This window comes from Neophocaena asiaeorientalis, unplaced genomic scaffold (assembly GCF_003031525.2).
Source record: "Neophocaena asiaeorientalis asiaeorientalis breed wild unplaced genomic scaffold, Neophocaena_asiaeorientalis_V1.1 scaffold657, whole genome shotgun sequence".
Taxonomy (NCBI): Eukaryota; Metazoa; Chordata; class Mammalia; order Artiodactyla; family Phocoenidae; genus Neophocaena; species Neophocaena asiaeorientalis.
In genome coordinates, this window is record NW_020172727.1 from 954,117 (window position 1) to 975,232 (window position 21,116).

A 21,116-nucleotide genomic window follows, 5' to 3' on the forward strand; every position below is an offset into this window, starting at 1 on the left:
GGTCACTGCTCCTTCCCCTGGGTCCCGATGCGCACACTACTTTGTGTGTGCCCTCCACGAGTGGAGTCTCTGTTTCCCCCAGTGCTGTTGAAGTCCTGCAGTCACATCCCACTAGCCTTCAAAGTCTGATTCTGTAGGAATTTCTCCTCCCGTTGCCGGACCCCCGGGTTGGGAAGCCTGACATGGGGCTCAGAACCTTCACTCCAGTGGGTGGACTTCTGTGGTATAAGTGTTCTCCAGTCTGTGAGTCACCCACCCAGCGGTTATGGGATTTGATTTTACTGTGATTGCGTCCCTCCTACCGTCTCACTGTGGCTTCTCCTTTGTCTTTGGATGTGGGGTATCTTTTTTGGTGAGTTGCAGTGTCTTCCTGTCGATGATTGTCCAGCAGTTAGTTGTGATTCTGGTGTTCTGGCATGAGGGAGTGAGAGCGTGTCCTTCTGCTCCGCCATCTTGGTTCAGGGCCTACTTCACTCTTATCTCTATCACCCTGGTCACATTGCTTCCTCCTCTTCTTATGTCTCTGTGTCTTCTCTTCTGTGAAGGAACTGAATTTTAAATTTAATTTAATTTTTAAAAAAATTTATTTCATTAGTTTATTTTTGGCTGTGTTGGGTCCTCGCTGCTGTGCACGGGCTTTCTCTAGTTGAGGCGAGCAGGGGCTACTGTTTGTTGCGGTGTTCTGGCTTCTCATTGTGGTGGCTTCTCTAGTTGCAGAGCTCCGGCTCTAGGCACGTGGGCTTCAGCACTTGTGGCACGTGGGCTCATTAGTTGTGGCTCGTGGTCTCTAGAGCGCAGGCTCAGTAGTTTTGGTGCACAAGCTTAGTGACTCTGTGGCATGTGTGATCTTCCCGGCCCAGGGTTCGAACCCGTGTCCCCTGCATTGGCAGGTGAATTTTTAACCACTCTGCCACCAGGGAAGTCCCTAAATTTTATTTAATTTTAATTGATTTTAATGTCAATAGCCACCTAGTGTAGTGGCCCAGGTATTGCACATCACAGGTAGACCTTGGATACTTAAGAATTCAGGGTCCGGGGTGGTGAGAGGGGGGAAATACTGTGGGTTACAGTAAGAAGGGAAGATTGTGACACTCTTGGAGTGTTCATTGAAAGCAGGGGAAGCTTATGCTAGGCTGGAATGTCCAAGATTTTGTCATAAAATAGCGTGGCCAAAGCACATCTCTCCTGTACAGGAGTGGAAGGAAATAAAGGAGATTGGTATGAATTTGTGGAGGTCCTTGAGTGTCAGTGTCAAAATTAATCCTGAAGAATCAGGGAATGAGTAAGATAATACCTGCCCACCTTGACATATTATGTAATTGATAAATACTGTACTCGTTAGTGAAGACTTTTCAGTAGAAATGGGTGCTTTAGGAGGATTCAGCTGCTGTGGCAGACGGAAGGATGAGAGGGGAGAAAAGACTTCAGGCAGTGCACAAATCTGCATCACAGTCTTGCCCTTGTTGACTGTGCTCTTCCTAGTCACCTCCCATAACTGAGTCTACCCACCTTCGACATCCTCTTGTCTGTGGCTGAAGTTGGTATTTAAGGTTAGGATTTTGGCCATTTTGGTGAGTTACTCAGTTTTCCTGGGTCTCTCCCATGTATACATGTTATTAAACTTTGATTTTCTCTTGTTAATCTGTCTCATGTCAATTTAACTCTTAGACCATCCAGAAGACCTTATAAGGGTAGAGGAAAATGTCTTCCTTCTCAACAACATGATGTTTATTTGTTGTGTTTCCTCTCTTTTTCAATGCCCAGTGCTGCCCCTTTTCTGCACGTTGTCTTCAACGTTGCTCCTACAAATCCCAGTTGAAATACTACTTCTTAGATTAAGCCTTTCCCTCGCCTGATCTCAGAATCACTGACTTAGGATCTCAGAGGTCTGACAATTTGTATCTCTTATGGCATCTTGTATAATACCTTGCCTGTAGTAGGTGCTTTACGTATGTTGGAATTGAAAGAGATAGTCTACATTTACTTTGTGAGAGGCTGATTGAGATCGAAACCATAGGCGAAAATGGGAAGCTAGCATGACCTAAACATTAGAACTCAAGAAATCACATACAACAAAAAATAAAACTCCAAGCTATAGACTAATGTTGGTTATTAGTAAAGATGTAAAAACCTTAAATAAAATTTTAGAACGTCTAATTTAATAGTGTTAAGGGATAATCAGTCATGAGTGGATGGTGTGTTTATCCCGGGAATTAAATTGATTAACACATCATACTGTTCAAACAAAAGAGTGAACCCCCGTATCACCATAGATACTCAATAGGCAGTGTACAGTATCTACACCCTGGTGCCCACAATCTCATAACAAACTTGACAGGGTGCTTCAAACAAGAGAAAGAATATCTTTTACAAAACAGTACCCAACCATAAACTCATTGGGAGAATAAAGATCTTCCCTGACTTATGATGGGGTTATGTCCTGAATATTGGAAGTCAATGCATTTAATACACCTAACCTACTGAACATCATATTTTAGCCTAGCCTACCTTAAATGTGCTCAGAACACTTACATTAGCCCACAGTTGGGAAGAACCATCTCACACAAAGCCTATTTCATAATAAAGTGTTACAAATCTCATGAAATCGTTACTGAACCAAACTTGGGTCCATCTGCCCGATGCACAGCAAAGCCAGTCTGCTGACACCGGGTTGTGGTGAAGGACGGGACAGCTCAAAAGACCCAAACTCCCCAGTGGCTTTTAGGCAAGGGTTGTTAAAGGCAACATTATGGGAGAGGGCCGTAGGGTGCCTGAGCAGCTCATGGACGTGCTTTCTGATTGGTTGGTGGTGAGGTAACAGGGTGGTGTTTCAGGAATCTCAATCATCAGTCTTCTGGTTCCAACCAGTCTGGGGTCTGTGTGCGGACCCTGTGAAGTCAACATCTTCCGCTTCGTTTCTGCAGAACTACTCAAAGATATGTGTCAGATTGTTGTCGATATCCCTTCAGGAGGAACTAGGAGTCCTGTGACTCGATTGTTTAAGCTAGTAGTACTTTTCTTGTTTGATTGCTTTCCTTTGTTTCTACATTTTCCACTTCTCTAATCATTAACTGGGTCTGCTCTTTGGAACCTGGGGAAGGCCTAGGCGACAAAAGCTTTTTCTACAAACAAGCAACAGGAGACAAGGAGGGGCTTGTACCCAGGAGGGCCTCGCAGGGTCCTGCTCTGTTTCATAATTTATTGAATACTGTACTGAAAGTGAAAAACAGAATGGTTGTCTGGGTGCAGAATGGTTGTACGTGTATCAGTTGTTTCCCCTCGTGATTGCACGGCTGACGGGGAGCTGTGGCTGCCACTGCCCAGCATCACGAGAGGATCATATTGCATATCTCAAGCTCAGGAGAAGATCAAAATTCAAAAATTGAAGTACAGTTTCTACTGAATGCACATTGCTTTTGTACCATCTTAAAGCTGAAAAATGGAAAGTTGAAGCATTGTAATTTGGGTACCATCTGTAGTGGGGGATTCCCATAAAAACTAGAAATAATAAAAGATATGTACTGTTGCGATTAATGAAGTAGTTAAAATGAGACTGATGAATGCTGTCTGGGGAGTGAAGTTGGTGACCTCCTGCCTGTTTGTAGCTATATGAATCAATACAGCCTTTTGGAAGGCAACTAGGTGGTCTCTTTCACAAAGCATAAAAATATTCATACCCTCTGACTCAGACATTTACTTCTCCGAAATTCTCCTAAGGAATCTGATATGTTGACAAAGAAGTGAACAGGTGTTCACTATAACATTAGTTAGAAGAATCAGAAATGATAGTAATTTAAATGCCCCACAGTGGGGAAATAGTTGAGACCATTAAGCGGTATCCCTACAGTGGAATATAACTAGTCATTAGAAATGTTTAAGGCTTTTGATGCTATGAGAATGCTCTTGTATGAATTAGAATGATACAGATTGTGTTTAAACATTCCCTGATGGTGTATAAAAATCTCCTTTGTTTCTTGATGGAAGGGTTAGAACTCATTTTTCTTTTTTTCTGGTTAAATTTCTGAGTGTTTGAAATAGGTTCCAATATGCACTTCCCAAAATTTAGATGGTTGTATGTTCTGACTATTCCAAATAAGAAAGAGGATGAAAAGAGGCTCATTATGAAAAGCAACAATATGGTATTTTACAAATGTTTTCTTTTTATTTAATATTTTCTTTTATGCTTTTTGATGGGACACACATTTACAGGGTTGAAAACCCAAAAATGTACAATAAAATATGAAGTGAGAAGTGGCTTTCACACCTCTGTCCCTCATCTGCCCAGTCCTTTCCTTGAAACCGAGCAAGGGGTTGAGTGCTCGCTGCTCAGAAAGCCAAACTCTGACAGCGGGTATTTGCAGCAAAGTAAGGGTTTATTGCAGGGTGCCAAGCAAGGGAGTGGGAGGTGAGCCTCAGATCCTCTCCAATTTGGTCTTCGAGTTACAGGGTTTTTAAAGGGGAAGGACAAAGAAGGTGGGGCTAATCATTGTCTTGTGACATTTGTTAATCGCAGTTTCAAGAGTCAGGATGCCTAAGGTTTATGAGTCTTTGGCCAGGTTGTCCATGACCTGGGGAGGGGGCAGTCTGTTAGCTCATCCTGCCCTGGAGAAACAGCCTGGGTATGTTAAGGATGTTATTGACAAGAGCACTTTTAGTCCTCTGACTCTGGTTGATCATTGTTCAGTTAGCACAGGATTGAGGTCAGAGGGGATGAGAAAGAGGAAAAAGGTTTTAATAGAGAGGTTAATCATAAACTCAGCAGGGGAATTCAGTTTTAGGGGGACTCGGTTTCATACTAACATGTGACCACTGATACTAGTTTTGATTTTGATCACAGGCGTCAGTAAGCGGCAGCTTGCAGCAGGCAGCAGCGAGCAGTAGCTGGAAGCAAGATCTTAGTTCCCGGACCGGGAGTCCTAACCACTGGACCACAGGGGCCAGCAGCTAGGGCCTGGGTCCCTGGTTCTTGCCTGCCTTGTCAAGAAAGAATTCAGGTGAGGAGGCAGAAGGTAAAGAGAAAAGTGAAAAGTTTACTGGAAAAGCAGAGTACATGCGGAAAGAAGCACAGGCGAACTCAGTGAGAGTCACGGGAGTCGGGCCTTTGGGAAGTTTAAACCCTTTATGAGGGGGTAGTCTTCCGGGTCTTTGTCTTCTTCTTGGCCAATCGTATTGTTTTGACCCCATGGCTAATTTGTCTCTGGACCTTCCCCTGGGTGTACACGCACCCCTCAGTCAAGATGGCTTTCATCGCAAAGGCCTCTGGGAGGGAGGTAGCAGGACTTACTATGGTCTGGCATCTCCTGCCTTTTTGACCCTGTGAAGGCTTTTGTGCATGCGTAGTGTCTCCCTTGCCCCAAGGATGGGAAATGTATGACCTCTCGATCTTTTAACAGGGTTTAGCCCCTCTCTGTCTCTGCCATAAAAGTGTCCAGTGTCCGGTTATCTACCCTGTTCCTGTTTCTTATATCGAGGTGCAGATCTCGAAATATAGACAGGAGTCCGGTCATAAATATGTAGTCCGGGAGCCCGTTTGTCTTTTGCCCCAGGAAATGTAAACCGGGGGCTGGTAATGATTGTCTGGCCTGGAGCTCATCTTCTTCTTACCCCAGGAAGTGTGAACAGGAGGCCAGTTGTAAATGCCTAGCCTGGAGCCCACCTATCTCCTGCCTCAGTTTCTTCTGTGTCCTTTCAGAGATTTTTTTTTTTTAGCTCATGTTCAAGCAAATTTAAATATATGATCTTCCCCGACCTTGCCCTCAAGTCACTATCTACTGCCTAACTCATTTATGCCTGGCCCACTTTGGGTCACCCTGGCTGGCCTTATTCTAGATTCTTACATCACCAGGACTTGCCTATCTGAGATGCAACTCCTCAGCCTATGGACAGCCCCCTGCCCGCTCTATGGGTTGTTGGGGAGGAAGACATTTTCCTCTACCCTTCTAGGTTCTTCTGGCTGGTCTAAGAATTAAATGGACATGAGACAGATTAACAGGAGAAAATCACACAAAAGTTGAATAACATGAATATGTGGGAGAGAAGGCTTTCACCTTGAATACCATCTTTGGCTAAAGACAAAAGAGGGTATGGACAGTGGGGAGTCAGTTATGGGAGGTGACCAGGAAAAGCATGGTAAACAAGGGTGAGCTTTTCATGCAGATGTAAGCCTTTGCCTTCTCCATTGATTAAGTTTCTAGAGATTTGGTCATCCTCCACTTCTTGGTACAGTCAAGGAGACACCCTTACAAATGGAGATTTTCCTTATGCATGTAAATGTTTCTTACAAAAGGGTAACTTCTACTTGGTTTTCAGCGTTTCTCCCACGTCTGCTGTTTCTTAGAAAATAACCAGCTTAAAAGAATTAATATGCCAAAGAGACATAGGGGGGCAAATTCTGCTCCCCTACAGGGTGAACGAGGTGGGGAGTGGGTGTGTGCCCACCTTGGAGTGCCTTCAAGTGCACAGTTGAAGCCACTGGGAAAATTACAGCAGCCAACTTGACTGACATACCCAGCACACACTTCAAATGTGTTAGGTTAAGAAAACTGACTCAAAGGCAGTACTTTTCAGGCAGTGTTTCTCAGCTTGAGAGTAAGGTCATAGCAGAATCGTCAGGAGGGCTTGTGTAGTTTTAAAACCATTCAATGTTGTCATTTCCTGCATTTTGAAAGTGGAAATAATCCCATACCTTCCTGATGTCAACTACAGAAAGAAACGCGTGGCAATTTTGGCTCTAGAGCGTGAGTTAAAAATAAAAGCATCGAAGAACATTGTTCAAAGGCATGCGCTATTGCTCCCAATGTTACCCCCCAAACTGGGTTCACCTCTTCGTGGGTGTGAGCCAAAAGATGCAACCAAGCCAAAGAATGGGAGGAGGAAGGATCTATTACTTGCAGCAAGTAAGGAGAACACCAGGGAGCTTTCCCAAAGCAGTGTCTCCCTGAAAACTGGGGAAGTTTTAAGCTAAGGGTACATGCATATTCACGAAGGGGTTTGGGTGGTCCACACAGTCCAAGCTTTAGTTGATTGAAGTCACAAGGGTCAGAAAAGGTCAACATTATCATCCCTTAGGTTCCAGTTGATCTGGTGGTTGAGTGCTTCAGGCTAGTCTTTACTGCTGAAACAGAACTGGGGGTCTTTCCAAGTGATATATTATCTTTGCTCTTGTTACTTCTCTTGCCTGATAACTGTCATTTGTTCCTTCATTGTTTCCTTAAGGTAATTGATTACTGAGACCTGTTCAAGGACAAGCATTATGGCCAGGCTTAGATCACAAAATGGCTTAGGCCAAAAATGGGTTCTCTTATGTCAAAAAAACCAGCCATGCCTGGTTTTCTTCCTCTGGGGACGTGCTACCCTATGTGCTTACACCACAGGGGTTAAAATTGCTTTTGAGGGGGCGGTGGTGGGTCAAAAAAACCATCTTACACCATGTCTAAAGCGCAGATACGAATGTGGTACATAAACAGGTATACACACAATGTATATGTGGAATTAAAATTTTGTTGGAGGGGCAGTTGGGAAAAGAATGTCTAACAAGGTTCATTAGGAGGGTGATAATGAATAGAAAGGTTGAGATGCTGGTCAAAGGGAATGGGTGCAGTGCTGATGATTTGTGGGTGTTTCCGAGGAGTGGTCAGGATAAAGACCTGGCTTCCAGGGCACTGCTGTGGTGGGCTGCCGTGGCCCACTTAGACTGATTTGACTTTGCCATTTTAACTGTCTGGTAAGGGGCAGAAGAAAGTTACTCCTCTCCCACGCTCCTCCCTCTTTCCCTATCCCCAGCTGGATTCAACTAGTAGAACCTGAGGACTAGCTGTTTCTCAGATACCCAGCGTCCCAGCATCGCAGGATGCCAGAGCTGGAGGGCCCTATGCCTTCCTGTCTCTTTTATTTTCCACATCACATACTAGAACCAAGGCCATCCCCTCAGTGATGGAATGGAACTGACTCTCTGGACATACATTCCTTTTGCTCCCCCAAAGGGTCATTGATTCAAGAGGCTCAGCCGGTGCTGGGAGATGACTTTAAAGACAAATGTCTGTTTTATGAAGTCTGTTTCTCCATAGCCATTGACTAGAGTGAAATACGAGTTGATGTTGGGCATGATGTGAGCCCTGCGTGGCTGCGGAGGGACAGCAGGGAGGGGGTTATTCTGGTGGACGAGTGGAGGGAGGGAGGTGGTTTGACTCGTCAGAATTCTTTCTAACTCGCCGCCACCATCTTTGTGGTCTTGGTCAAGATCGTGGAACTATTCTGGGCCTTTTTTTTTCCTTTATAAATCCATAAATTAGATGCATCAAATTAAGGTTACTTTCAAATCTAGTAAGCTACAGGGGTCAGTACTTGACAAGGTGAGACATGTCTAAGGATTTCTTTATTCAGTAATTAGACCTCACTGCTTGATCATTACAATTGCAAAGAATTAAGTGGAGACAATGGTGGTTTCATACAGAATAGGGCCACATCCCAGGCACTCTTCTTTCGGTTATTAGAATGATCTGTTTTGTTTTCTCCTTCACTGGGATATCTTTTTTACTAACACCTGGAATTCTTCGAAACTAACTTCTCCATCTCCATTCCTGTCCAGTTCTTGAAAGAGGTCATCTAGGGTGCTTGGACCCTGGTTTTAGACAAAAAGGATGGGATAGAAGAGAGGAGAGAAAATGATTCAGTTACTGCTGCACATTCTCCGAATTAGAGACACTGGGTCTGCGTTCCTAGAAGGCAACCGAGTTTTCAGTCATATGTTACTGATAGAGATGAAAAAACCAACTTTAGTTGTAGTATTGCTTCATGTCACAGAACTGCCTACCCTTTTTTTTAAAAAAAAAACTATATCATACATTTATTATTTTAAAATTGCTAATGTGTATTTTAAAATAATTGGTTTCCTATGTAAACTAAATCTAAATCATTCTTTTGAGAAGAAGTCCCAGGGCTTTACTTGACTGCCGAGGGGCCCTGCTCCAAGATTTCCCTGGTAGCTGGTTTGGCATCCAGCCCCAGAGCTGGACCAGCATGTGATCCTAGGCTTGCCATGGGCCAGCCCCGTGCCAGAGCTTTTCCTTATCCTCTGCAATTCTCCCAGCTGCCGTGTTGGGGGGATCCACTTTACAGATGAGGAAACTGAGGCTTTGAGACACCCGCTGACTTGCTCAGCGCCCCCAGCTGGTAAGTAGAGGGCTTGGGGTTCAAACACTGACTCCAGAGCTCAACCCCTTAATTAGCAACCACCCTAGTTTTTTCCCAAACCCTGGGTTGCAGCCCACTGCTATGCTATGCAGAATGACTTTGGCTCAGTGGTTCTCACACTTTGGCATGCGTCAGAATCACCAGGTGGGCTTGCTGACCTTAGTAAACCCAAACTGATGGGTGGTCCTACTCCCAGAGCTTCCGATTCACTAGGCTTGGGGTGGGACCTGAGAATCTGTATTTCCAACAGTTTCCTGGGCGGTGTGGATGCTGCTGGTCCAGGCCTGACTACTCAGAGAACCACTGCTTGTTACATCAGATCATGTTGAGCTCAACTCCCTTTTGACTACTGGTATTCCTGGAGTGAATTAAGCAGAATTAATTTTTGTCTCTGCTGTAGGGGTGGGAAATTTTCCCTTCATACCTTCTGGGTTCTTTGGCTGGTCTATTAATTAAATTGACATAGACAGATCAACAGGAGAAAAACAAGTTTAATTACATGCGTACAGGGTACCCCATAAAAATATGATACCCAAAGGGCAGCCAGGTAACTGAGGCTTATATAACATCCTGGGCTAAGGCTACAAAAGGAAGGAAGGCCATTCAGATGTAGGCAGAGATGTTTGGAAAACAAAAGTTTGGCCTGTTATACAGATAAATTTCTTAGGACAAAAGGAATCTCTAGCAAGACCTCTCTTCCTGGTAAAAGCAGAGCTCTCTTCTTTGCAGTATAAATTTAGGCAGCTGAGTGGGAGGTAAAGAGCTTTCCCTGAATCTTTGGGTTTTGATTTTTTTTAGTAATCTTCATGCTAAAGTGGCATATTTCAGGGAGACTTGTTCTGAGCCACAACTCTGACTTTCAGGTTAGGAGTCTCTGTGGCAAAATAGTACCCAGGAAACCTATTGAAATAACAGTTTAGTTTATAAGTCAGCTTCAAACGTTTTTTTTAAATTGTGGTAAAAAACGCATAAGATAACATTCCCCATCTTAACTATTTTTAAGTATACGGTTCAGTAATGTTAAGTATGTTCACACTGTTGTGCAACGAGTCTCTACATCAAGGTATGCTTTAGTCCCTGAGATTCCTGTGAAGACACTTGGCGCTTAGCTATGCTCACAAGACCAAACTGTGTTAGTTATTTAGCATCCGTTTTATAAATACCAAGCACTGTTTTCCCGAAGCGTTTGCTACATTCTAAACCGTACGAGGTGATGTGATGTAAACAGAGTATAGCTTAGAAAACCTTAGAAATCCATATGGAAATATAATCAGTACATGACTTGATAAGTAGCTTTTTCACAACTTACCATTAGTCTTCCTACCTTTATCCAAATTAGAAAAGTCATATGTGCTTTTTTTTTTTTTTTTGCCGTACGTGGGCCTCTGACCGTTGTGGCCTCTCCCGTTGCGGAGCACAGGCTCCGGACGCGCAGACTCAGCGGCCATGGCTCACGGGCTTAGCCGCTCCGCGGCATGTGGGATCTTCCCGGACCGGGGCACGAACCCGTGTCCCCTGCATCGGCAGGCGGACTCTCAACCAATGCGCCACCAGGGAAGCCCCATATGTGCTTTTTATAGGAAATACATAAAATATAGAAAAATACAGAAAAATTCACCAATCTTACCTTATTTAAAAACAACTTGTTTGAATAGATTGCCTAGGCTTTCCTGTCAGATTATTATTTTTCTTCTTTTTATTATTTTCTATTATTCCTACTATTATTTTTCTTCCTTTTGTTTTTTTTTTGAAAAGTTGAATCTTTCTCAGAAACACTGGTTTTTATTTTTAATTAGAAAGTCTCTTTTTCTGTTAGTACCTTTAACTTTTTCAGTTATTTCACATTTTAACTATAAGACAATATGGATTATAAGGTCATCGAATTCAGCTACTTCACTTTTTAGTACTAAAAACAGAAACCTCAACAACTAAAACTAGAAACCTTCTCATATGTCATATTGACAGAAGGGACATTTCTGGTTAAAAACTGAGAACCAAATTCTGAAGTTAGAGCTAAGTAGGGACCAAGTCAAATGTAATAGGTAGTTGCACAGTTGCTTCCATTTTGAAGATGGTTTTTAGTTCCAAGGGAAAGAAAGTGTATTGGAGCAAAGAGAATCAACCTTTCCCTATTCTTTATTGCCTCTAGATGCATTTTGATGTTGATAACTCTGGGATGGTTTTGATCAGAAACTTTATGACTGAGGAAATGTAATCCTTTCCTGAAAGTTGTTTAGAAACTTGTGGTTGCTCATTAGCACACATTTAGGTGCTTAACACAAATGTAAATGCTTTTGAAATAGAAATGGGTGTCGCCAGAGGGCAATTTATCAGCATGAGGCCGGTTTTCTTAACAGACTGCCAAGTAAGTGTTGGTCTAGTTGAGAGATCCTACCTATTACAGAGGAGCACATCCAAGTCCAGCTCCTATAACCGTACAGGCCTCGTTGTTTTCCTAAAGCCTGGCACAGGGGCGCTGAATCCAGGCTGAAGGCCTTAGCGTGTTTGCTTGGCAACCTGCGGGTCTTCCAGGCCTAGCTCTGTAAGAGTGCTATCATGGCTTTCGTTTACTATGGCTGGTCCTGGGGAGTTCTGAGTCAAGGCTGTGGGCAATAGGAGGCGTAGTCCGTGCTTTCTAGGAGCTTGCCTTCTGAAATGTGGCCTGCCCTCAGGGGAGGAAAGCACACATTCAAGCGCCCTCCCTCCGGTGATGCCCATGCCTAGGCTGCTGGGCGCTCCGCCTCAGATGGAGCTCCGATCCGTCTCGTCGTGGACCTCAGCCTCTCCCCGCGTCCTTTCCTCTCTTCTCTCCTCCCTTCCCACCATCGCCGCCCCATCAGCGGCCTCTGTGGTGGTATACTCACTTTCAGTAAACTGGGGAATTCAGTCTGAATCAATAGCTTCAGCTCCTCCTTCGACAGCTGGTTTGGATCACCTTCTTTGGCTGCGTATTTTTCAAAAATGCTCTTCAGTTCTTCAGGAAACTTGCTTGTACTCATTTTGGTGTCCTGTAAATTGGGAAAGAAATGAACTTACCAAAAAGGTGACGTATTTTATACTGATGATTTCCAGCAGGAGTTGAGTGCTGTGGGGCTGTTTCCTTGGCATAGGTGAGAGAGAATAAAGAAAAGGGGAGAGGGGAAGATAAAGAGGAGGAGGAGGAGAGAGGGGGCGGGAACTGTGGGAATCACAATGTACCAGTGACTGAAAACATGTTTTAAAAATAATTATCAGGCTTCCTTGGTGGCGCAGTGGTTGAGAGTCCGCCTGCCGATGCAGCGGATGCGGGTTCGTGCCCCGGTCCGGGAAGATCCCACATGCCGCGGAGCGGCTGGGCCCGTGAGCCATGGCCGCTGAGTCTGCGCATCCGGAGCCTGTGCTCCGCAATGGGAGAGGCCACAACAGTGAGAGGCCCGCGTACCACAAAAAAAAAAATAATAATAAATCATCTTAGATAGGTTGTTAAATGTCTGTTTTTGGAGTACATCTGTTAGAAGATAGTCTTTGGAGCCAAATACTTTTACTAGTAATTATGACATTTTTCACTTTTTAGGTACCTGCTCTGCACTTTGTAGGCTGTGGTCTTGAAGAAACCTGACCACAGTTTCTAGCCTCTTAAGTTACTGGTTATATCTTTAGATGGCACTAACCCACTTTTTCTCTAGACCGTGATCTTTCACACCATTCTGAAAGGAAGCAGAAGCAGCTACAGGTAGTACTAAAATCACACTTACCTGGTCGTCCAGCAGTGAGGCAGCTGGAAGAATCAAATAGGAGTGTGAGAAGCTGAGCAGGATCCTGCGACATTTATAGTCTTTACACCTACACCACCCTGATTATGAAATTTTCCTTTTGTTTGCCATTTAAGGGTAATTATTAATGATTTTTGAAACCCAAGCCTAAGACTGCATGAGCTTCATAATTAAGGGCAAGATCCAATAAAGGGCCACCTCAACAGTTGCTTAATGGTTCAGAGTCCCAAGTATAAGCTTGGATTCTTTACCCCTTAGATTACATTTTCCCTACAATGTGGAACTAGGATATTTGCTCACTGTTCACGTTTCAGAAAGCTCAAATATGGAGGGTTGTTGTTTTTCAATTTAGTTGCATATTTAGGCTTGAAAAAAATAATTTTCTGCACATCAAGAAAAAAATGCTGAAATAGATAATCAAATACTACGTAGTTCAAAGAATTGCCTTATAGCCTTTGAAGTCCCTCTGATGTTTTGTACATATAAGGTGGTTAAATTTTTTTTAATAAACATCCACTTTTCAAAAATAAATAAATAAATAATTTGGCTGTGTTGAGTCTTAGTTGCTGCGTGCGGGCTTCTCTCTAGTTGCGGCGAGCGGGGGCTACTCTTCGTTGCGGTGCACAGTCTTCTCATTGCGGTGGCTTCTCTTGTTGTGGAGCATGGGCTCTAGGTGTACGGGCTTCAGAAGTTGTGGCATGCGGGCTTAGTAGTTGTGGCTCGTGGGGTCTAGAGTGCTGGCTCAGTACTTGTGGCGCATGGGCTTGGTTGCTCTGCGGCATGTGGGATCTTCCCAGACCAGGGCTTGAACCCGTGTCCCCTGCATTGGCAGGTGGATTCTTAACTACTGTGCCACCAGGGAAGTCCCTAGGTGGTTAAATTTTTGAATAACTGAATGAATGAATAAAATATCATTGAGAAGCAGGTTTAAGAAGTCGGGGGAAGATACACAATAATTTGTGGTCTCATTTGGCAAAGCAAGATTGCCAAATAGCATGGTCATTTTTCAACTTTTTCATTATTTGTTGTTCGCATATGTGCTTTTTATTTCTTTTCCTTGCCAAATCTATTTTGTTAATCATTCTAAAAACTCGTGAAAACACTTGACTTACTTTTATTCAATTGGAATTACTTCAGACTTTTGGAACTGCCAGGATTTAAAATTGGAGACTAAATTTATTTCTCTTAGAAAGAGTTCTATGAGAGAATTAGGACATTTCCTGGGAACATTGATCCGATACTGATTGTAACTCACAAAAGGGGGTTCCAGATCAACTTTAAAAGCACTTATCAGCTTTTAAATACTTGTATATGTCCACACTTTTTATGGACCTTTTCTATGTTTAGTTTTCTATGGCCCTTTGTTAAATTGCAGACAAATTCAGGATTAAAATATTGGACTGTATCTCTCTCTGAGGCTTTTCAGTTCTAAAATTCTAAGGCCTTATTCACCTTGGAGAACAAATGTGAAATCTTATATATAGAGTTCCTTAAAAGCTGCCACCAGTCCTGAGTCCTGATCATTCCATGCACCTTAGCTGTCCTGTGTATGTTATTCTTACTTTTATTGCAGATTATTTGACATTGGTATGCATCAGTACTGACTATGTATTAACTCACTTCTTAGAGTAAAGACAGGCATTTTGCTTTTAGCTATAAGATTTACACAAAAATGTTCTGATTTTGGCAATGTATTTTAATCAAGATTTTAGAGAATTTCTCGGGTTTTTATACTTATGCTCTGTCTTACCTGGGGGGAAGGAGGCTTTTGTTGAACAGTCATGAAAATATCTTTTTCCACCAACATCTTTTAAAAAAAATTTCAAATCTACAGAAAATTTGCAGGAAGAGTCAATGAATACCAACCCTCCTTTTGCCCAGATTCACTAATCGGTAACATTTCCACATTTGCTTTCTCTTTCTATGGATGACCCCCCCAACCCCAACCATTGAGAATCAGTTACAGACATGCAGACACTAACCCCCTAAATACCTCAGCATCTTATCTTGTAAGGACAAGGACATTCTCTTACACAACCACAATGCCATGATCACAGCCCGTACTCACATCTCCCCAGTTGTTGAAATAGCATCTTAAATTATCTGTTCTCTCAAATTACCGCTTGTGAGCTAAAATCAACGTGGCAGTTGTTTTATTTCTTGAGTCTACTGAAGAAATGATTTTAATAACTACATGTGATCTTAATAACAATATAATATATAACTATATGATTTTAACAAGTATATATTGTATGAGATAATATATGTTGTATACAACACATGAAATGTATATATGAACACATGTGTGTGTGAGCATGTGTGTATATAAAATGAACCCTAAGAAAAACATTTGGAACAGTATTGGTTAACAGTCTTTTAGGCTACAAATCTCTAGTTTCAAGGGAAGACCTCTGATTAAAACAGGCCCAGTGCAGCTTGTTGTCAAAACTTAGGCTTGTGGTAAACGCTAACAGAACGGGAAAAACACCCCGTTGGTCCTCTTATGTTTTCACTTGCTCACCTCTGCAATCACATCTCTCACCTCTTATTTTTCTCTTTACCTGTGGACTCAAGCGTGAGGGTAAACCTGCAGTGGGAAACATGAAATCCACCAATAGATACTCTCATGAAACATTAACTAAAAATATATGGAGATGGGCGATAAATACAGGGTGTGTTCAAAAGAGTGCATTTTGAAACCAGAGAAGGGGGAAAACATGACAGGCACAAGATGGGTAATGGAAAAATGGAGAGGCAAAGGTTATTTCACCTCACCGTTCAATTGCTTGATCTTTGGACAGACTTCAGTTTTTCCTGGGAAAGCCAAGAGTAACTTATTTTACAAGCTTGGGGTACCACAGGTCTCCGTGGCCGGGTTACTGTGCTCGAAGGTCACAGCAGCAGTGCCTCAAAAAGCACCTCGGGAAGAGGGTAGTGTCAGCAGCCAGGCCCTGCGAAGCAAAATGGGTGTAAAATGCTGTCTGTGGGCTTGTGTTGTCTTTGATGCTGAGGTTTGGGAGAGACCGTGACTATTAAAGAGCAGCTGTCCCTAAAAGGGAGCCCCCCCGCCCATGACAGAGTTCACCTTTCGCTTCCAGCCTCTGCCCTGGGTGCCAGAGTTCGCAGAGGCCTCTTTATCAGAGCCTGGGACTATCGAGGGCTGCTTTTTTTACCATGGGCTGTGTGCTGCCCCCCTACCCGACCCGTTAGCTCCAGAAATCCCGCAGTACCCGTGTGAAGTGGATGCAGCTGTTACCTCCAGTCTACAGAGACAGTCAAGGACCTGTTCAAGGTCACGTCTCTGGGGACTGGCAGAGCTGGGATTCAAGTCCAGAGCCAGCCCGCACCGTCAGCCACCATGCCACGTGCCCTGTCTCGGGAGTAGGGCTTCTGTGAGGAGAGCTGGTCAATGTTAGTGTGAGGCTCAGAGGCAGGACTTAAGTGTCATGATCACACCTGAAGGTATAAGAATGTTCTTTTCCTAGTGGAAGTAATATAGACCTTATTTTACTGGTGGAAAAAACCAAGTTAAAAAAATTAGAGGGGCTTCCCTGGTGGCGCAATGGTTGAGAGTCCGCCTGCCGATGCAGGGAACACGGGTTCGTGTCCCGGTCCGGGAAGATCCCACATGCTGCGGAGCGGCTGGGCCCGTGAGCCATGGCCGCTGAGCCTGCACGTCCAGAGCCTGTGCTCCGCAATGGGAGAGGCCACAACAGTGAGAGGCCCGCGTACCGCAAAAACAAACAAACAAACAAAAAAACTAGAAAATATCTACATATTTCTAGGACTGCTTAATGCTTTCACCATTGTAGATTCCATCCTCACGCTGCCCTGATGCTGCAGAGAAGTACCGGCCCTGTATCAGGTGAGAGGTGAGCTTGGGCACAGCGTACCTTGGCCTCAGAGCAGGCAACTGCCCCTCTCCCCTTCCGTCTGCGACTTGGTCTCAGAGACCCTCTACTTCTTGTAGGCCCACTGACCAGTCCCTGGGCCTCCTCTGTTAGTTTTTGATTAAAATCCAGGGAGATTTAATGATGGAGCGCTTGATCCAAACCTGCCATTGTGCTGAACTCTGATGGTGCTAGAGAAGAAGATCTAGTCCTTGTGCGTGAGGAGCCCACACTTTAGTTTCTGAGAGGAGACGCATATACGAAATGATGGAGGAGGTTAAAGTTGTATACGTTAAAGGACTGTATTAGTTTCCTATTGCTGCTGTAACAAATTACCACCAACTTAGTGACAAATTTATTTTTTTACAGGTCTGGAGCTCAGAAGCATTTCTTCTGGAGGCTCTAGGGGAAAATCTATTTCTTTGCCTTTTCCAGCTTCTAGAGACTGCCTGCTCATGGCCCTTTCCTCCATCTTTAAAGCCAGCCATGTGGCCTCTTCCAGTCTCTCTCTCTCCTTCTCTCTCTGACCTCTGCTTCGTTGTCACATCTCCATCTCTGATTCTGACCCTCCTGCTTCTTCTTATGAAGACCCTGTGGTTACGTTGGGCCCACCCTGATAACCCCCAGATAATTTTACCATCTCAAGAGGCTTAATCAGGCTTGCAAAGTCCCTTTTGCCATGGAAGGCAGCATATTTACGGTTTCTGGGGACTAGGACATCTTTGGGGGGGCTGTTATTCAGCCTACCACTTATTGGAAATGAATTAACACTGTGTAGGTCATTTGTTTGGTACGGTGAGCATAACCCTGGTATTAAGTATGGCACGGTAAGGAGAACTGGAGGATGCCCCTAAAGCGCAAGCCCACGTGGGATGGTGAGGCGAAGCCATCTCAGGGAAAGTAGTGAAGAGGCGGTATGTATGTAGTGGCGTTGAGGGGAGGGGAGCAGAGGCGCCATCGGTGATGGACCTATCCAGCTGAGGTAGAAACCACGGGTCAGAATATGTGGGGAGAGCATAGATGGTTCCTGAATGAGGTGGAACCTGCGTGCCACATGGAAGGGTTTAGATTTGGTCTGCAACGATGGAGGCTGCTGTAGCTTGCCCAGCTACTGAAGATGGTCTGCTGGGAGGTAGTCTCCTCTAGTGTCCCCAAATGAAATGTCCAAAGGCAAGGGACTGGACAGAAGCTGGCCTTACCAGGGTTCTGTCAGGTAGGTCAGAAGGCTTGCACTCTTTCCCACACTGCCATTCAGGAATTTCATCTTTGGGAATTCCTTGGCAGTCTAATGGTTAGGACTCTGCACTTTCACTGCCGAGGCTCAGGCTTAGTTCCCTGATTGGGGAACTAAGATCCTGCAAGCCGTGCTCCTTGGCCAAAAAAAAAAATCAGGGGGGGAATTTCATCTTTGATAAGAGAACCTAAGTTCCCTAGACTTTGTTGTTTAAGGCACCCAGGACTCCTGAAGTCTTGAACCCATTACACTTTTATCATGGGCTGCAGAAACTTTGGTAAAGGTTAATTAGGGCCGTGTTTATCCTTACATGGTACATTTACATCTCCTAAAGCTTTATCACCACCAATATTCGTTACTTATTGATCCTTTTTTATTTTTCTTCTGCGCTATGGCTCGGTTCCAAGAAACGACAGATCTGTAGTGGGGATCAGATGACAGCTTGTAGTTAGGCAAACTCAGAATGGGCCGAGGCGACCCTTTTGCAATGGAAGAGGCATTTTCCTCTTAGATGCAAAATCTAGGGTATTTTGAAAATGTTGGGATTAAAACTAAAGCATATCTGAAGTTCTTTAACCACCCCAGTAATGATAAAAGATATGTTTTAAAACTGTGATGTCCTCCTGTCTCTCAGGCTTTTTGCAGAAGGAATGCCAAGAACAAAGACGTTTCCTTAATTTTGTTGCTCAATCAGGTTGTTTGTAACTTGAGAGGCAGTCATACTGTCATCTTTAGAGCTGGTAGGATGGCCTGCTAACTCTGCAAGGCAACTGGTTTGGCCAGGCTTGACCAGAAGTACCCTGTGTTCTCTGCCTTCCCCAGCTGTCCCGTTCTGGAGTGTTTCTGTTCTCCCAGCTGGAGCCTGGCCTGGATGTTCTTTGTTTTTTAACATCTTTAATGGAGTATAATTGCTTTACAATGGTGTGTTAGTTTCTGCTTTATAACAGACTGGATCAGCTCTACATATATATATATCCCCTTATCCCCTCCCTCTTGCGTCTCCCTCCGACCCTCCCTATCCCACCCTTCAAGGTGGTCACAAAGCACTGAGCTGATCTCCCTGTGCTATGCGGCTGCTTCCCACTAGCTATGGATTTTACATTTGGGAGTGTATATATGTCCATGCCACTGTCTCACTTTGTCCCAGCTTACCCTTCCCCCTCCCCGTGTCCTCAAGTCCATTCTCTAGTAGGTCTGCGTCTTTATTCCTGTCCTGCCCATAGGTTCCTCAGAACCTTAACGCAGCTTCGCGCCCGTCTCTGGAGCTCGTTTAGGCGGTGCTCTGAATCCCCTCTCCTTGCGCCCCCCAAAACAATGGTCTCTTGCCTCTTCGGCAGCTCCAGACTTTTTCCTGGACTCCCTCCCGGCCAGCCGTGGTGCACTAGCCACTTCAGGCTGTGTTCACGCCACCACCCCAGTCCTCTGCCTGCGCTCCGACTGAAGCCCCAGCCCCTGCCCGTCCCGGCGGGTGAGCAGACAAGCCTCTCGGGCTGGTGAGTGCTGGTCGGCGCCGATCCTCTGTGCGGGAATCTCCCCGCTTGGCCTGCCGCACCCCTGTTGCTGCGCTCTCCTCCGCGGCTCCGAAGCTCCCCCCGCCCTCAGTCTCCGCCCGCGAAGGGGCTCCTAGTGTGTGGAAACCTTTCCTCCTTCACTGCTCCCTCCCACTGGTGCAGGTCCCATCCCTATCCTTTTGTCTCTGTTTATTCTTTTCTCTTTTGCCCTACCCAGGTATGTGGGGGAGTTTCTTGCCTTTTGGGAGGTCTGAGGTCTTCTGCCAGCGTTCAGTAGTTGTTCTGTAGGGGTTGTTCCACGTGTAGATGTATTTCTGATGTATCTGTGGGGAGGAAGGTGATCTCCATGTCTTACTCTTCTGCCATGTTGAAGGTCTTCATGGCCTGGACGTCCTTCCACTGAATGTGTGATGGGCATCCCTGGAAGAAGCCCCCTGTCAGTTCTTGCTCTGCTTTTCTCCTTTCACTGCTGTCCAGGGCATCATTTAGAGTTGGAAAGCTACTTGCATCTGCTCCCCCATCTTTTGTCTACCGTTTTCTTTGCCTCTCTAGTGGTTTCTATGGGAGCGTATTTTAATTGGAGGGTCACTGTGGCAGTTACACCTTGGGATTTCTTTCTGTGCTATCATATCAGGAGAAGGTCTGATTTATTGCTTTTGAAAACAGCAGGGATAATGTGTACTAATACCCTAGTGGAAGGCCTACACAATATATTTCACTATTTGGGCCTTCGATTTGTATTTTCATTAAAGTAATTAAGTGTTCAACAATTCCAAAAAAAAAAAAAAACCAACAATTCCAAAAAGCCTATAATGAAAAAATTCAGTAATCCTCACCTCCTGTCTACCACACTCAACTCTTATAGCTGTTTCTCCTGATATTTCATGTTTCTAAACAATGTTCTCATATTGCTCTTTCAGGAATTTCCAGACTTCCCTCTATGTTGGAGGAGTGTTTAAGACCCTTAGGCAGCCCTGTGCCCACTGCATTTAGCTTTTGGAAATATTTCTTTTGGAAATATTTTCTGGCCTTCTGTTTGTTAGATTCAACCCAAGTAAGCAGTAAGGGAGGATTCCTGTTCTTCGTTGGGTCATTTGACTCCATTTTCAGTGGTTTATACCAGAACATTCCTTGAATTCCAAACATGCCAATAACTGAACAAACTACATTAAAAGACTCTTCCTGAGTGGAGAAACCCAATGCCGGAAGTAAGGCTGACTTGAAGCATCACAGTGCACTTATAAGAAGAAACCAGGGGAGTTTATTGCTGTGGTCTTCCTAAAGGGTTCAGGTTGTCTTCAACTGAAGCGGAAATTGTAGCTGTGAATCACCCTAGGACTTCTTACAAGTCTGTGGCAGGTAATGTAGTCTTATCTGTCCTTTCCTAGAAAATACCCAAGGGGCTGAAAGCTAAACAGCTCAGCTTTCTGAACTGGAAGCTGATGCCCTCTCCTCACCTCACTCCTGTAATACTTAATCTAGCCGTAATTAGCCGACCCAAGAAGATAGGAAAGACACGCCAAGGCCAAAAGCACTT

The 21,116-nt window shown here is 44.4% G+C and overlaps 2 protein-coding genes across 7 annotated transcripts in view; one reads left to right on the forward strand and one right to left on the reverse strand.

Moving 5' to 3' along the window:
• Window positions 1-21,116, forward strand: part of CTPS2 (CTP synthase 2) — a 105,570-nt gene that overhangs the window by 50,719 nt on the left and 33,735 nt on the right. The window lies entirely within an intron of this gene.
• Window positions 8,356-13,031, reverse strand: S100G (S100 calcium binding protein G). The gene is made up of 3 exons (XM_024740310.1): window positions 12,927-13,031; window positions 12,057-12,200; window positions 8,356-8,620 (listed from the first exon to the last, which is right to left on the reverse strand). The coding sequence occupies exons 2-3, from the start codon at window positions 12,189-12,191 to the stop codon at window positions 8,516-8,518; spliced, it is 240 nt and encodes a 79-aa protein (XP_024596078.1). The 5' UTR covers window positions 12,192-12,200; window positions 12,927-13,031; the 3' UTR covers window positions 8,356-8,515.